Source organism: Oryzias melastigma, linkage group LG11 (genome assembly GCF_002922805.2).
Source record: "Oryzias melastigma strain HK-1 linkage group LG11, ASM292280v2, whole genome shotgun sequence".
In the NCBI taxonomy this organism is placed as follows: Eukaryota; Metazoa; Chordata; class Actinopteri; order Beloniformes; family Adrianichthyidae; genus Oryzias; species Oryzias melastigma.
In genome coordinates, this window is record NC_050522.1 from 11,440,400 (window position 1) to 11,458,064 (window position 17,665).

The 17,665-nt window shown below is 42.0% G+C and overlaps 2 protein-coding genes and 1 non-coding gene across 4 annotated transcripts in view; 1 reads left to right on the plus strand and 2 right to left on the minus strand.

Annotated features, from left to right (window-relative positions):
- LOC112163201 overlaps positions 1 to 17,665 on the minus strand; it is a 36,555-nt gene that overhangs the window by 6,564 nt on the left and 12,326 nt on the right. Inside the window, exon 7 of one of the 2 annotated variants that reach the window (XM_036214201.1) lies at positions 36 to 597. The exons of the other annotated variant lie outside the window; for it this stretch is intronic. The gene's annotated coding sequence lies outside the window, so the exon portion shown is untranslated. Of the gene's footprint in view, positions 1 to 35; positions 598 to 17,665 lie in introns of those variants that run through there. 2 annotated transcript variants of the gene reach the window in all.
- On the minus strand, positions 3,542 to 3,647 carry LOC112138600. The gene has a single exon (XR_002917820.1). It is a non-coding gene; the product is annotated as a U6 spliceosomal RNA (small nuclear RNA).
- On the plus strand, positions 14,334 to 16,510 carry LOC112163196. Its single transcript, XM_024299460.2, has 6 exons — positions 14,334 to 14,883; positions 14,968 to 15,192; positions 15,280 to 15,584; positions 15,688 to 15,946; positions 16,024 to 16,275; positions 16,371 to 16,510. Exons 1-5 carry the CDS (start codon positions 14,364 to 14,366, stop codon positions 16,038 to 16,040), a joined length of 1,326 nt encoding a protein of 441 aa, XP_024155228.1. The 5' UTR covers positions 14,334 to 14,363; the 3' UTR covers positions 16,041 to 16,275; positions 16,371 to 16,510.

Genomic DNA, 17,665 nt, shown 5'->3' on the forward strand with positions numbered 1-17,665 from the left:
AGGGCAAATTTAAAACACAAGAACACGATCTTTTCAAGAAAATATTTTATTTTGAACAAAATAATAAAAAAATGTTCATAAAAGTGTTATTTTTTTTGTTTTTTTTTCATTTCATCTGTCCACTCCTGCACAGTTTTCCCGCCGACAGCTGCACAGTACGAAACACCGTCAATCCTGGTGTGGCCAGTGTCCAGCCTTTTTGGCTGGCCACACTTTGTGCAGGTGTACTGCACAGTCTGCCGGCGGACTTTTGTCCCTGCAGGATGGCCCTCCTGTGCAGCAGCTGCTGCTGCTTCTGCTGCTTTCCTCCTCCTGAAGGTGGTCGTCCTCGGCACACGCTCACCAGGAGGAGGCGGGGGTGGTGGAGGAGGCAGAGGAGGCGGTGGCGGTGGAGCTGGAGGGGCAGGTCTCAATAGTGGGAGAGGGAGCTTCTCCTCTGGCGTCCCGTAGTCGAAGGGCTGTCCCTGTCCCACCTGAACCAAGGACAGCCCTTTAGCTTCAGGGAGAGGCTGCAGGGAGACAGCTGGAGCAGATGGAAGGAGTCCCACTATCTGCTCCAGCACAGCCCTCTCCCACCTTTTCTGCCTGGCAGAGAACCTGAGGACACACACATACAAAAAAAATGTTGGTACCACCATGCTGGGATTGTTTGAACAGGTGCGACATCAGACTGCAGAGGCGGCAGATGATCCTCAGCTGCAGGTGGAGGTGCAGCAGCTGCTGCGCGGTCCTCGTTCCACCTCACCAGTCCATCAATCAGGAACGCCTAGAAATATCTGGGTCTCGCAGACTTCCCATCAGCATCTCTCCTCTTATGATCATCTTAGAATCAGTGAACATCAGCACCTGTTAGGATAACTAATCCAGAAAATGAACAAAACACATTTTAAAGCTAGCATAAAAAGATTAGCAACTAGCATGAAAAAACGAAGCAAAAACGATTGTTTTACAACCTAATAAAACATTTTTTACTAAAAACCCACCATAAAATAGTGAAGTAACTCTTCCCTAAGCATTTTAATAGCATTTCGGAATTTAAAACCAACTATTTCTCGTTAAAATAAAGGAGAATCTGCACTTACGTCCGATGTCTTCATTACACATTCTGACACTCTGAATATTCTGATAGATTTATTTACTTTAGCACCTCGCTTAGCACCTAGCACCTCGTGCGATTGAGTTTGACACCCTTGCGCTGTAGTATTACACCTTATTCCAGAAGAAGAAGACAGTGTGAGGGACAAAAATGACGTTTTGGACCACAAGTGGTTACTTTAATAAATATTTCCTTAAAGAGTTTGTAAAATTCATGTCTGTGAGTTTATAAAAATGTTAATTTGGTCAAAATTTGGCAAGCAACTGAATGGCTCAGTGGGCTAAATGTAGAGCTGCCACACAGGAGACCTTGGATCAAACCCTGGGGTGTCCATAAGTCTCCATCCAGATTGGATCCTTAGGTGTTGAGGGTCTTGACTTTGACCTTCAAAAGTCATTCTAGTGTCTATCTGGGTTTACTATACCCTTACAAAATGGGGTTGTGTTAGTAGAGGCGTTAGTATTAATTCCATTAAATGTTGGCATCAAGCTAGCGGACTTTAGCTTTATGTGCTAAATTGATTTATGTTTTTTATGAATTGGTTATTGATCTAATAAGCTTAAATCGATCAATCAATTTAATTAATCCAGCCCTTGAATTCAGTCAGTTTAGTCTCTTACGTTCATCACTCCCTTCTTTGTAGCCCAATTAGCTAAACTGCTTGTTCATTATTTTTGTTGGGTTTTTAAAGCTAATTTGGACTTTAGCTAATATTTCAGCAACATGTTAGTTTTTTTTTGGCTAAATTTGCATCGTAATAGATTTTTGAAGTTAGTTAGACATCTAACTAACATTTTAGCAAAATGGTAACTTTTTTGGCTAATTTTACATTCACTACCGTTTTTCGGCTATGGAGCTAATATTTTAGCAACACGCTGACTTTATTTTTATTGTTTTAGCAAATTTGGCATCTACTGAGGTATTGAACATAATTATGTGCTTAGGTAATATTTTAGTGACATGCTAGTTTTTGGGCTAATTTTACATCTAATAAGGTTTTTTGGGTAAATTCAAAATTTAACTAATTTTTTAGCAACATGCTAGCATTTTGGATAATTTTGTATCCACTCGGATTTTTTAGGCTAAATAAGCCTTTGGCTAATATTTAACATGATAGCTTTTTTTTTCTTTTTTTTAGCTAATTTGGCATCTACTGGGATTTTTAAGACAACTATGCATCTAGCTAATATTTAGCAACATGCTAGCTGTTTGGCCAATTTTGCATCCACCAAGGGTTTTTAAATATAATTATACATTTAGCTAATATTTGAGCCACATGCTAACTTTTTGGCAAACTTAACGTGTACTAGGATATTTTGGGCCAATTATGTATTTAGCTAACATTTAAGCAATATGATGGCCCATTTGGCTAAATTACCATATACTGGGTATTTTGGGGTTCATTTGGCATTTAAATATTTTTAGCTACCTTAAAGCTTATTTGGCTACTTTCACATCTGCTGGAATTCTTTGGGCTATTTAAGCTTTTCGCTCAAATTCTATCAACATCTTAGTTGTTTTTGCACATTTGGCATCTATTTAAGTTTTTTTAAGGTAAGTTGGCATTTGGCTAATATTTTAACAATATGCCGGTGTTCTTACTAATATTGGCATATAACGGTTTTTGTGGCTAATTCGGTGTTAAGCTAATAGTTTAGCAACAGGCAAGCTTTTTTTAGCTATTTTTTCATCTGTTGTGGTTGTTAATTTGTTTATGCATTTAATTAATACATTAACAAACATGCTAGCTGCTTTGGCTAATTTGGCAAGAATTTCCAATAACCTTCTCATTTAGCTAATATTTTAGCAACATGCTATCTTTTTGGCTAAATCGGCATGAACTATTGTTCTTTTTTTTGGGCTAAAAAGTATTTTAGACATTTTTATTACCAAAAGGCAATTTTTGGGGGTATTATCACATCTACTGGGATTTTTTGGGCCAATTAAGCATTTAGCTAATATTTTATCAACATGCTAGCTGTTTTCTCAAATTTGTCTCTACTGAGGTTTTTCAAGGCACTTTGGCATTTAGCTAATATTTTAGAAATAGTGGCTAATTTTTTGTGGCAAATTTGGCGTTTAGCTAATAGTTTACTAACATAGTTTTTTCTGTTTTTGTAATCAAATTTGGAAACTACTGAAGATTTTTGTACAAATGAGGATTTTAACAAATGTTTCAGCAACATTTTGGCTACTTTTTATTTTATTTTGGTTTTACCAGATTGTTTTCTTTTTTAAAATGCTTTACAAAAAACATTTGAGACTTCTAACTGGTTCCTTGTTTGTTTATTTCATTTTTTAGTTGTTTTTTTTTATGTCTCTTTATAAAGTATTCTTAGTATTCTTTAAAAAAACAGTCGGATTCCCCTGGTCCGCACCAGTTCTAAGTCAGCTGCTAGGCGCCAGTAATTAAGACAGGGATGGGTGAACTAGATTTTAAAAAGACAAAATGAGGAACGCTTCACGAATTTGCGTGTCATCCTTGCGCAGGGGCCATGCTAATCTTCTCTGTATCGTTCCAATTTTAGTATATGCACTAGAGAACTAGTGCGATGAGGGTGAGTCTACCAGCGCTTTTTAAATCCTTCCCTCTGTCACTCGTCTCAGACACGAGGTATGACCTCAGACAAACCCGTGGACTTTAAAAGGATCTAACAATGTTGACAAAACATGTAAAGGGGTCATCTGTTGCTCCTCTGAAACAGTATGATCTCAGGTTAATCTTCTCCTTTCAATGTTGGACTCAAATGCTTCTATCAAATTAAAGTTATTTTTAATTCTGACTTAGTGCAAGGTTTTTCACAAGCATGCTGGGAGAAGAAGGGGGGTTTTGTCACGTCATACGAGCGCGACCGGTTTGCCAGAAGCAAAAGAACAAAAGGGTGAGTCAACACCCCCACCAGGAAGACCTTTGACCCTTTACAACCCCCACAGCAGCTTCAACCAACCCCCATATGCTGGTGGTCACACACAGGGGAGGAGACGCTGATCCAGACAAGGATCTGTGTGGAGAAAGAGAAAACTGGTCTGATCGCGTCAGACTAACGTCATTCTGCTGCTGCCTTCAAGCAGGAAGTGAGAGCGACAAAGAAAAATCAGCCCAGATACAGGAGTCTGTGGTTCAGCTTACAGCAACAGGACCATCTAAACTCAATGGCTCAAGTTAAACATTAAATTAACTTTAAAAAGAAAGACAGGATTATACACTTCAGTGGTGTGGATACAAACCTCAGAGCTCATTCCTTTGTTGAGCTGCTGAAAGCTCCTGATCTAAACTACATTCTGACTATTTTTACTGCTCTTTGCTGCTTCTAACAACTCCTTTATTATTTGTGAGTAAATGTGCAATAAAATTCTACTTAAGAAATGTGTTTGTTTTTTTATTTGAACAGAGAAACTCGTGTTTAATGCAGAAAATACCTGCTGTAGGTCTGCCACATGGTGTCGCTGTTTCCCCGTTCCATCTTGAGATAAATAGAAAAGAAATTAGTTTATTATGGTACAAAATAATAAAAACCCATTAATATAAACAAATTTACATTTAACATAAATCATGAATGTATCATGTTTGCTTAAAACACTTAAACTGAGATCAAACAGATCAAAACAGCTGACGTTTGTTCTAATTGGTAATCACTCGCTCCACTAAAACAAACTCAATTGTCCAAAATTGTTTTGTTTTTCACTTGACACAATTCAAAATTACACAACATAATTAAGGCTGTGAACGTATTTAGTTTTTCCTTTTTTCTTCGTTCTGTATTTTGTGTATTTTATTTCTGTCAGAGTTTCCATTTTGAAGATTGAATTCCAAAACATAAAGGAGAAAAGAATCTTACAAATAAGAGAGACCAAAGTCTAAGCAGAATATAAAAATAATACTTAAAAATAGACAAAATATATATCAGCATATAATACTAAATTAAAAATAAAAATAAAATGTGTTTCTGAATCAAAAGAAACCTGCATTATTCCAGTTAAACCAATAAATGTATAAATTGAATTACTTTAAAAAACAAAATAAAAAAAAATTCTTTATGAAACTAAATTGAATGTGAAGGTATGTAAATGTTGGGATTGTGTTTTTTTGTTAAAGCCACATATAGAAATCATTCCAGAAAATGTTAACCAAATTGCTATCATGAATCAGGTGCTTTGAGTTTGTATCTTTTGGACATTATCTTGAATCTTATCTGTAAAAGTTACTTACACAGATATATGTCATTAATTATTTTAAAACAAAAAAGAACATGATCTAATATTAAATGTGTCTTATTTAAAGTCCCCCATGATAATTAAAAAAATGAGTTCTCACTAGTATTTAAATTATGATTATGAAGTTTTTACCCAAAATCCAACAACCTAAATGTCTTAACAAGCCATAGTTCCTGTTGATTTGAAGCCCGTTTCCTGAGGGGGCGTGGCTTTAGGTGCTGACCTCAGCAGCTCCGCCCCAGTGCAAAACAAATTCAGCAATAAATACGTTATTTATCATTAGTAATTTCAGTCGGGATTTCACAAATGGGGAAACTGGGAGAAATTGATGTTATTTCTCCCAATAACATCATTAAACCGTGTTTTCAACAGTAAGAACAACAATTGTATCCTGTTATCTCACAAAAACACTTGTTATTAACTCGTAAAATTAACTTAATTACTCGTTAACACGAGAAAGCGAGCAACAAATACGGCGACAGTCGTCTTTCGTCAGAACTGAATCCTTTTTCACAATTTCTCTGAACTTCACCGTCTCGTCTGAGCGGCTCGTCTCCTCACCTGAGCAGAATTATTCTCTTCACCTTCATTTGGACTCAGGAAGTTCGGGGGAAGTTGGACAGAGAAGCACTGAAGTCCAACTGAGAGCGGATCCGATCCGAACCTTCCCCGCATGCGAGAGTCCGGCAGGTGCCCTGAGACGTTCAAGGACCGTCCGAAACTTAAACCTCTCTCTAAAGAATGATCATTACTAACAAAATAAAGGTTAAAATTGGATTATTTTGAAAAACAACCTAAAAAAAATAATAAGTTAAATAAATATATAAATAGGTGAATTGATCAACTTAAAATTGACATTTTAAAGACAAAAGAAACCCAATAAAATAGGAAAGCTTTTTTATTACCAGATGTCTGTGAATCTATCGCTTTCCCAACATTTTCATATTTTTAACTCCCGAATAAAAGTTTAGTTACAAGTTAAATTGGTTCAAGTTTACTAAACGCTTTTATGTGAAGAGAAAAAAGTTTGTTTGTTTCTCCAGAAGAATGAAAAGCAGATTATTGTTGTTTTTTTTCTCCAAACACGTTGAAGCTTGCTGCACATAAGAATAAAGGTCGACATTTATCATGTTTTATCATGTTTTTTAGTTTAAATGTTAACCAGGTTTTAGTTGATATTTTAAAATAATTTGATGTTTGCAGAATTTTACATTTTCCACATGAAAAGAATTAACCTGTTGTTTTTGTATCTGAAATATAAAACGTGAAAAATGTCATGTTGAGCTGTTGTAGCCTATATCATTTACTGCAGGTTGTTTTTTTTTTTTGTTGTTGTTTTTGTTTTTTTGTTTTTTTGTCGAGAGAATTTGTTTAAAAGATTTAAAAAGTGCAAATAAAAAAACTAAATAATCTTGTGTTTTTCATCTTTTTGAACTCATATTTTTCCATTTAAAGTTTTAAGAGACCTGATCTTTCTGAACTGATCTTAATTTAATAGATACCAATCTATTATGATTTGGAATGAATGGGATTACAGTAATAGTGCATTATTAATGGTTATAGCCTTCGATGAGCTGCTGCTTTGTCAAAAGCTTAATAGAACACAAACTGGTTTATGAATAATGTCAAAAAGGGACCATTTTATTATCTAATAACACATCTTTGACTAAAAACACGCAATTAAAGTGAGCTTACTTTTTGACACTTTAAATCCTATAAACTGTCTATTTTTCTTGTTAAAATAACATTTAAAGCATCAAATGTTTGGGCAGGAAAACAGCAGTCATGGTACTACACAGTGGGCGTGATATCAAAGAATTGGAACAAATCCGGCGTTTTGATTGGTTGAAAAAATCGGAACATCTGGAACAAGCTCGATGTAGGTCTCCATTCTTCTCTGTGGGGGGGGGGAGAGGAGTGGAAGGGGAACCTCTTGTTCAGAAGCTCCCACGTTCGAGACCCGCTCTGGACAAACAAAACATGTCAAATGGCGTCAATTTACTGCAAAATCTGTAAAATATTTACAAAAGAATTCCAATCAATAAGAGTAAAGTATATTAGGGGAACAAACAATGTAACTCTAATGGTAAAATATGTTATATTGATGTGTTTTTGGATGACTGAGGACAGATTCAGAGCCCTTAAAGTGATGTAAAAAAATTGTGTTGTTTTGTGCTTCTTTTTCAGATTTAGTGAACAACCTAAAGCTAAAAGGGACCCTTTTTTTAAGTATAACTTTTGTATAAGCATAACTTTTTCCACGACACATGCTGAAGAAGAAGAGGCGGAGCAGCTGTAGAGACCAAAGGATGAGCAGCTGGTGCACTTGATATCGTGCAGAAGCTCAAGTTCAAGCCCCGATGTCCACAACTGCAGCATCAAGTGTCAAATACCACAAATGCGTAAAAAAAATTAGAAAAACGTATACTATTCAAAAATGGATCACTTTGTGCTTAGAAATGTTGATAAAAATCTGAAAAAGTAGCACAAAACAACATCAATCGTTTTCACTTATAGGCTTCACATCTTTGAGTCTCTGACTGTTTGTCCTCAGCCATCCAAAACCCCTCCATCCTTAGACTTCAATAGTTGATCTCTTTGATACTCTGTTTTTTTTCATTTAAATATTTTCCAATATATTTAGAATTATTTTACAGATTTTTTATGCAGTTGAGGGATTTGAAGCTTTACTCTAAGCTTCTAAACTACCGTTACCAAGACGGATGCTGCCCTCTTGTGGCCTCTTGCTGCCGTTCAGAAGGTTGCGAGTTCGAGGCCGGCCTCGGACAATCAAAACAAAGAATTTCAGGTGGTGTCATTTTTCACAGAAAAATTGGAAAATTCTGCATCCCAATTCTGACTCCTTTCCCTGAAAATTCCTTAAAAACTGGGGCTCATTGGTCAGCATCTGACAGGTGCTCGTTTTAAGCCTTTTCACACCAATTTCTTTCCTCCCAGTTCATCCATCTCCCTCTGTCCTCCTATCGTTTCTTCCTTCCTGCTGGCGGGTCTCACCTCTCTTCTTTGGCCTTTGATGCAAGAGAATCTGGCTACAGAGAAAAAATATGGCTCCTAAAAATTAATAGCTGGAAGTTCCTCTTCCTGCCAGAGCTGGACGCAAGAAAACATCGTTTTTAGCTTTCTACATTTTTTTTACCGTTTCTTTACCATTTTTTCATCTTATCCAAATTTGAACACTTATTAATATGGACTTCAAAGAAATCAAACTAAAGTTCTCTGTCCGATTTGAAGTTCATCTTGTACACTAGACCATTATAGTTTATTCCTATTTAAAAGCTTAAAAGCTGATAGTTCTGAAAAGCTTTTAAAATATCATTTCAAAAAGGTTTTCTTAAAGTTAAGGAAATTGCTGCTTACGCAATCGGCTAAAGTTACGCTTTGAGCTTCCAGCTACAGATTGATTCTGGCACCATCTCGTGTTTGAACAGAGGCTCCTCTAGACCTCATCAAATGCTCATGCTCCTCTTCTCAAAGCTTCCTTAGGTTCTCATCCCTGTGGCCCCTGATAACCCAAGTGCTTTATCACAGGGGGTCGTACTCTCTTTTCTTCTTTTCACCTTTTGCAGTCATTCATTCTCTCGTTTGCGCTTTGACAGACTTTCCCTCCTCCTCGCCAGCATTTTGACCTTCCTTTGGTTGCAGATGTGCTCCAGCTGACCCCTACGACAGGAAGGCTGCTGAAATGGACGTTTGAAACTGACTGCAGGTGAAATTTTAAGTGTGTTTGGTTGTTCCCTTTTTAAGGTTGAATAGAAAAAAACACGATAAAGTCTAAATTCTAGTTCCCAGATACCCAACTCCCCCACATGGAGGATCACTTGTTATCAGTGACAGGAAATTCATTCAAATTCATTTTCCCCTTATACTTCCAGTAATACTTTATAATAAAAAAAAAAAAAAACTGCCCCAAAGGCTCTACTAGGACAGTAGGAGGAAAACTCTTAACTTTTAACAACACATTCAGGCTTTATGATTCAGAAAAGTAATCAGCTGCAGCTGTTTGTCTCGTTTGTCTCCCCCTTGTGGACATGAACGAGATGCGTCGAGCTTCAAACAAGTGCGTACTTTATTGGTCTTTTTGATGCAACCATCCAAAGTACTTATGCACTATGAAAACTAAACAACAACACAACAAAGACCATTTTTAGTTTCTCTTATTATACATATAACAAAGTTTTCCTCAATATACAAAAAATGTGTCAGTTAACATTGTGTAACTGGCGTCACAAATAAAAGAACTGTCAAACATATTTCCATAAATTAAAATAAACAATTTACGTTCACTTCAAGAAAATCAAAAAAATAAACCAACATTGTATTTGTATTTTACATCATTCCGCTTAAAAAGGGGTGCCATCTACAAAAAATGAACGGTAGACTCCATCCAAGCATAGCGTCCTTGTGTGTGCACAGTGAAGAAAAACAGTTACATGCTTCAATGGAAAACACAAATTGTTGTGCACGTTAAGAAACCATCCACAGGTAGGTGGTGTAGTGCCATATAGAGAAACAAACTCCACAACAGTTAATGTACATTCAAAAGAGAAAACTGGCCGTCAACATGGTGAACAGGTGTGCTGATGTTGCATTAATCAGGTGAACCTGTGTCTCTTCACTGTAATTTTTATACATTTCATTTATCAGTTTTGTCAACTGTCGGGCCCCCACCGTTGCCAAATGGGGGGGTCCTAGCCAGTGAATGCAGGGAAATTATAGATTCAGGACCAGGGGAAGAGCACCACACAAAAACTAGGGAAGAGAGTGTTGTTAGTCCACTTAAGATTTAATAAAACGTGCAAATCACAGCAAGCCAAAGTTAAAATCAGAACAGGTAAAATTAGTAAAAGATAAAAAGATAAAAGCTGTCAGAGGGGAACCCCATAAAATCTTGTATAAATAACTAAAAGAAAATTGTCCATAAAAAGGCAAAGAAGAGATCTTGCAGGCCGCCACAGTCCAGTCTTTATCCTCTCTTCATGTCTGTCCTCCTGTCCTCAGAAGCGTGGCAGGTAGCTCCTCCAAACGCCCACCTGCAACATAAAGTTCTTGCCAGTATCCAAGGTTTGGAGGAGCAGACAGGACTGACTCTTTGCAGAGTGAGGGGGGCACGGTACAGGACAAGGGTACTCACACACTGGCAGGGCTCCTCACCCTGCCGCTGCGTGTACGTCGCAGTCCCTTGTCTCAGAGAGGACTCTGTCTCTGCTGCAACCCCTCCAGCCACAGCAAACCACTGGGTGACGTCGCCTCCTCCAGTCGCTCTCAGCTGCCCCTTCTCTTCTGCTCGCTCCTCACTGCCGGTTCCAGCTTTATAGGCCGGGCTGTCACCTTGCTGATTGAGCACCAGGTGTGTAATTGAGCACCAGGTGTGTCCAATCTGGGATTCAGTCTCAGAGGTGAAACAACATAAAACCCAAACAAAAACATGCAAATACAACCACAAAAAAAGTAATGTTTCACCTCACAACACAACTACTTACGAAGGAAGGTTCCTGCTGCAGGAACACAGATGGAGAATGCCATTCGCTTCATCAAGGCCAGAGACAAACAGAAAGCTGCGTCTGTGTCTCCATCTACCAGCAGCAGCAGCAGTTCTGCAACAGGTCCACCAGGCGTGGGAGCTAAAGCAGCTCATAGGTATGATGTTTTAGTCTCAAGCTGTTCACTGCAGAGCCTTTACCTGTGTTCTTATAGATTCACTTTTTTGTTTTTAGATTCACAACGTTCGTCTCTGGCCGGCGTTCTCCATCTGTAGTGGAAATGCAGGTTAAAGTCAAGAAGCTTGTGGGGAAGCCTTTAGTTATGACCATGTCTGACTCACTAATTTGGTTTGTTTATTTTATGTTTTTTAAATTCAAAATCTGTTTTTCTGTTTCAGCCTCACACGTACAGGCTCCTCCTTCTGCTCCTGGTGCTCCACCTCCTTCCCCTGATGATGCGACTGAGGATCAGCAAGCTCAAGTCGGTGTTCCTCCTCCTGCGTCTGCTGGCAGTGCTGAGTTGATGTGACAGTAGATGCAGCTTTTTGTTTCTCTGTGTCTCTAACAGCAGTCATTAATGAAAGCTCGTTCTTTTTCTCTCTTCAGTTGCTGTGCGAGTCCTGGCGGGCAGCTCTCACTGCAGAGCAGTGGATTGGGCGGGTGTTGTTCTCCAGGGACAACTCGGGGAAGTCTAGGCTCACCACTGAGCTGAATCTGTGGTGGAACCCTCCCCAACCCCGCCCAATCTACAACCAACCTCCCGCATCTCCTGACCCCTTCTTCGCATGTCGGCTGTTCCTGTGGATTCCTCACAGGATCTGGTGTCTGCAACTGACATACCCCCAGCCTTTGTGTAACGGGTCCCTTACAAAGGCTGGGTTATACAGGACCATCCGGAGGGTCCTGGACATCGAATGCTGTCTGTATTAGAAGAAGGTCGGGGGTGGTCACAGGGCATCATAAGGCAGCTGGCACCCACCTATAGCTTCCTTTTTCCATCTGTACTCAAGTACAAGTAAGAGGCAACACTGAACCACATGTGAGTTTGTCTGTAAAACTTTGACTTGCATGTTTGTGTTCTGTGTTTGTGTCGATGTAGGCTGTCCTGTGACCAAAGGGTGATTGCATAGCTCAGACTCACGCACGTTGGGCAACACTGTTCCCTCTAAGCAATTCTGCACTGCTCCCACGCCTGTTGTCCACAGAGAGTCTGCTCTGCGCACAACATAAAATGTACTCTGAGCTTTAAATAAAAGGATCATGTAAGACATGCTTTCTGTCAATTTCAACGTAATTCAGAGATTGACAGGCGATCAAAAACAGGTGCTGATTAAGAAGAGTGTCCAGGATACAAAACTGAGTTCAGATTGAAGACGGTGCTTCATTGAATTTTGCCTTCAAAGCACCTTCAGTTTGGCCAAATGCGCAGTGAGCACGCGTAATGAACACACAGTGAACAACCGCTGTGAGCACTTCAAAACAAGGGAGGGTGTTTTTGGACTTTTTTTCTGCGGCCAAAGCGAGCCTCGAGCGCGAGCTCTGAGGTTCAAATGAAGAAAGGACTTTTACCTGAGAACAGAGGAGAGGGGGGCCTGGAGTGTTCTCAAAGTCATATTTCTCTATCTTTTAGTTCAGATCCAATACAAGCACACACAACGATTCAATTAAATTTAAGCTAAATAAATTAAGCTTCAATGGAACTGAACCTTCATTTTTATCAGGTTTACCTTTAATTGACAATTGAGGATGTGAGAGGTTAAAAAAAAAAAATTATTGGTAGAGCTTTTATGCAGTTTTTACTAGTCCTTTTATTTTAATCTGATGTTATAAATTGTATTAATTGTTGATTCATTTCATTATGATTGTATGAGTTGGATGTGTGTACTGAGTTTGGATTTGTTTATATGTATTTCATAGTATGTTTGCTATTTTAACTACTGTTTCTTTCTTTTATTTATTATGAAAAGCACTTTAAGATGCTTTGTAGAAGGAAAAGTGCTAAACGAATAAAGTGGAATTTGAATTTATTCCCAGACAGCAGGAGCAGGACCTACTTTCTGAATGTTTCTGACTTTTCATTATGTAGTTCACTTTCAGCTTATCCCTTTCGGGGTCGCCACAGCGTAGCAGCACCCACTGTTTCGCATCAGTGATTTGGCAGAGTTTTTACGCCAGATGCCCTTCCTGACACAACCCTGTACTTGAGGGACCCATGGTCATGGGTCTTGCCTAAGGACCCAATCTGGGTGGGGATCAGTGGACAACCCTGAGAATCGAACCCAGGGCTTCTGTGTTGCCAGCCCTTCACTTAGCCCACTGAGCCACCCAGCCGCTTAAAGGAATAGGTCCCGAGTTGGGTTTGAACCAGCAACCTCTGAATTTCTAGAGCGGGAGTTTACCCGCTAGACTATCTGGAAACCGTTTTTACTTTTTCATTATAATTGTTCCAAATCACTTGCACTCAACAAAACACTCAACTGCCAAATTCTCTTTAACGCCTTTGGAGACGGCTTATGGTGGAGAAAGGAACATTGAATACATGAGCAACAGATCTGGTTGACATTCCTGTTGTCAGCATGGCGCGCTCCTTCAATGCTTGTGACATTTGAGGCATATTACTGTAAGACAAAACTGCACATTTCAGGGCGGCCTTTTATTGTGGGCAGTCTAAGGCACACCTGTGCACTAATCATGATGTCAGATCAGCATCTTGATGCGGCACACCTGACATGTTTAGATCTGAGATTTTCAGAAAGTTGAAATAGACGTGACCACAGAGTAAACCCACAGTGTTGCTCACAGCGGTCCAAGGAGCACTGAGTGAGTTTCTGTGCTCAGACACAAAAAATTAGAGGGAACATTGTTGGGCAACAGTACCAACCGGCTGTACAACACCTTGCAGGAGCAGCACTCAGACTCCTGGATGCGGAGAGCGGTCCACTACCTTGGCGTCTGCGAGCAGTTCCTGGCCTTGGGCAGCGTGAGGGGGGTAGTTTCCACCACCTCCACCTATGCCCCTTCTGCCGTCACCCATCTGGAAGAGTACAAGGCCAGGATCACGTCCACCTTCGGGTTCATCCTGAAGATGTACTCCACCAAGAAGGTTTGGGAGTGTTTTCTATTGTGGATTCTGACACAGCAGTCTGAGCCTGTTCTTAGGAAGCATCTCCATTTAAAAAAAAACATCCGTCTTCAGGTGACGAAGAAGCTCGCAGGAGCTGCCTCTGACTCGGCAGCCTGGGCCACCAACGTTGGCAACGAGCATGGTCAGGTCCTCATGAGCGTCCTTACCTACTCTGAGGGTGCTGAGGGCCTGTCCACAATGGCGACCGGGCTCATGAACCGGTATCAACTCGCCAAGTCCCCCCCCAGCTCATCTACGTGGACCGGGACTGCTGCAGTCGAGACGGCGTGTCCAAGACAGCTGCCTTGTTTTCGATACAAACTCAAATTTGCTGACATCTCAGACACAGTTCTGTCCTTATAGTCTGTTGGTGTTTATCTTTTAGGAGTAGGAGCGACTGGTGGTTTGACTGGACATCTGGCACCTGATGCAACGCTTTGCATCAGGTGTCACCACTGAGAGCCACCAGCTCTATCCCACCTTCATGAGGCAGCTCTCTCACTGTACCTTCGAGGTGGACTCCGGAGATGCCCGCCGTCTCACTCAGGCCATGTGGTCCGAGCTGGAGGGGAAGCACGGGATGGTCGGCCTGACGGACACAGACGTTATCCAGAGGGTGTCCAAGGAGGAGTGGCGGCTCCACTGTCGTCGCCGGACACGTGGAGCGGAGGAGACGGCGCTCCTCATCCAAGACCTTCTGGACACCTTCAACGGCCCGGCAGGACGCGACAGCCTGGACATCTCGTTGCTGGACACTCTCCGCATCCAGGACATCTGGAGCACCCAGAGGCAGCACCTCAGCTGCATCCAGGACTGGCCGGGGGTGCAGCTCTACACCGAGACTGGCAGGCTGACTAAAGGCGGGGTCGGCCTCCCAGTTTATCGCTGCGCGAGAGGCTCCACGTCTCTGGAGTCCTTCCACCTCCACCTCCAGCGGTTCATGCCAGGTAAACGCCTGAGTCGTTCTGTTTGACTTATATGGAGTTTCCCGGCTGTAAACCTAACTTCCGGTGTAAACGCGGTTCCCTCAGGGACGTCTGCAAGACCCAGATATTTCCAGGCTCTCCTGATCGATGGGCTGGTGAGGTGGAACGAGGACCGCGCAGCAGCTGCTGCACCTCCACCTGCAGCTGAGGATCATCTGCGGCCTCTGCACTCCTACAGTGGCCACCTCAAGCACGCCCTTAACCAGAAGAGCCAGAGGGTGCTTGGTCATCATCTGGTTGAGGATTTCACCAAACCTGCTGCGTACACAGGTGAAATGTCACAAGTGAGGCCAGAGGTGTAGATCTGACTTCATATCGATCAATCAAAATGACCTGAGCTCTCCTTCTTCCGTGCAGGGGAACTCATTGGGGTGGAGTACCTGTTCCAGCAGACAGGTAGCGTGCTTGAGGGTGTCAGCGGGGACGCTGACGCTCTGGATGAGGCTGCTGCTGTCATCGCTCTTCAGGATGAGGGCATCGAGGAGGATGAAGACCCCACCATCTCCGGGCCGGTCCTCCTCTCCTCTGACGCAGCAGCCCGGTCAGCTGACCCAGCTGACACAGACAGGTCTGAGCCATCCGGTCTGTCGCTCCCCCCAGAAGAGGATGTGCGTCCCGGTACCTCGCAGACTTCCGATCAGCATCTCTCCTCAGACTCTGAGGTAAAAGCTGCAAAACCATTCCTGTATCAAACTCTCTGAAAACGTGTTTTGTTATAAGATTTTCTTTGGTTTGCGTTTGCCGACAATCCTGCTTCTGTTCAAGGAAAAGGTCCAGGGTCCTGATGGTCAGCCAGGATATCAACACTTCCTGAGGCTGGCCAAGGCCCTGGTGGAGATCAGGAGTCTGCCTGCAATCTCCAACAACAGGGTAGACCGAATTGTTGCGCTCTGGGAATGCCTCCCAGAGTCTGACAAGCAGCGCGTCGTCTACCCTGCCAGGCACCGGGACAGACAGCCCAAAGGGCGTTTCAAGGCCGCGAAGGGGAAGAGCTCTTCCTGTCCGGGAAGGAGTCTCTCCAACGGTAAGTTTGCTTTCTAAATGTTTTTTACCTGCTTAAAAATCTGCTTCATTTTCTTATTTTCTTCCACATAACTCCAGCTGCCTTTTGGGGTTGAACGCCGGCCCTGCAAACTGGCCTGACGCCAGCCGCCTGGTAGAGGCTATTTGCAGCCAGCTCTGCCGGCTTAACCCCTCAGCCACAACAACCGGGGGGGGGGTTCTGAAGACCCGTTGGTCCCTGGTCTTGGGGTACTACGTCGCCATCAGGGAGGCGGTCCTCGGGAGCCCCAGGCTGATGGCTTAGACCGGTCTTCAGTTGTTTCAGCTGAACCAGAGGACCCTGTCACAGTGGTGAGAGCCTGAACTTCTGCAGTCTGATGTTGCACCTGTTCAAACAATCCCAGCATGGTGGTACCAACATTTTTTTTTTATGTGTGTGTCTTCAGGTTCTCAAGCAGGCAGAAAAAGTGGGAGAGGGCTGTGCTGGAGCAGGAAGTGGGACTCCTTCCTGCTGCTCCAGCTGTCTCCCTGCAGCCTCTCCCTGGGGCTAAAGGGCTGTCCTTGGTTGAGGTGGGACAGGGACAGCTCTTCGACTACGGGACGCCAGAGGAGAAGCTCCCTCTCCCACTGTTGAGACCTGCCCCTCCAGCTCTACCGCCACCTCTGCCTCCTCCACCACTGCCTCTGCCTCCTCCTGGTGAGCGTGTGCCGAGGACGACTGCCTTCAGGAGGAGGAAAGCAGCAGAAGCAGCAGCAGCTGCTGCACAGGAGGGCCATCCTGCAGGGACAAAAGTCCGCCGGCAGACTGTGCAGCACACCTGCACGAAGTGTGGCCAGCCAAAAAGGCTGGACACTGGCCACACCAGGATTGACGGTGTTTCGTACTGTACAGCTGTCGGCGGGAAAACTGTGCAGGAGTGGACAGACGAAATGAAAAAAAAACAAAAAAAATAAACACTTTTATGAACATTTTTTTATTATTTTGTTCAAAATAAAATATTTTCTTGAAAAGATCGTGTTCTTGTGTTTTAAATTTGCCCTGATTTGAGTAGAAATGAGTTACTATGAATTAACTGAAACATTCTAAAGAACTAGATGTGAAGAAGCACTCAACAGAACTCACTCTAACTTTATAAAGTAATTAAAATTAAGACTTTGCCATAAGTCCAAACATATAAGCTGTACGTTACAAGCTTAAACACACTTGGATGTTTCTGAAGCAAAGACAGAAAAAAAGGCAGTGATGAAAACAAGGAAAACAGCAAAAAGGGTCTTCATGATGACTGGCAGCTCCACACAACTCTCAAAACATATACTCTAAAGCTTGTGTTATCCTAGGTATGTTTACATTAAGAAGGGTTCATCTGGTAGGCTAAACTTTTGTTTCCAGGGTTAATCATCTTTTGTGGTGTCCGTGGCAGATATAAAATCCATTTCACCTTTGTCGCCATGAGAGGGATCACACATCAATGTAAAAGTGAGGTCATATGGACTCAATAAGAGAGCATGAGGGTTCAATAAGGTTCAGGTTGTGGATTAATTCTGAAAAACAAGCACAACCCAACCCAAACTGTTTAGACAGGGTCCACAGTACTGTTTTTTTCACTAAAATCCATTTTAGACACCTTTGTAAATATCTTACAGTTTTTTCTCTGTCATTTGACACAATCTGGAGTGTTTTGTTTTGATTGTCCGTGGTAGGGCTTGAACGCGCGATATACTGAGCGGCAGCCAGGGGCCC

Excerpts from the sequence above, each read along its gene's own strand:
- LOC112163196 (XM_024299460.2), top strand. The coding sequence starts at position 14,364 with ATGCAACGCTTTGCATCAGGTGTCACCACTGAGAGCCACCAGCTCTAT. Across the intron at positions 14,884-14,967 it reads CCTCCAGCGGTTCATGCCAG|GGACGTCTGCAAGACCCAGA; the intron begins GTAAACGCCTGA and ends CGGTTCCCTCAG. Across the intron at positions 15,585-15,687 it reads ATCTCTCCTCAGACTCTGAG|GAAAAGGTCCAGGGTCCTGA; the intron begins GTAAAAGCTGCA and ends CTTCTGTTCAAG.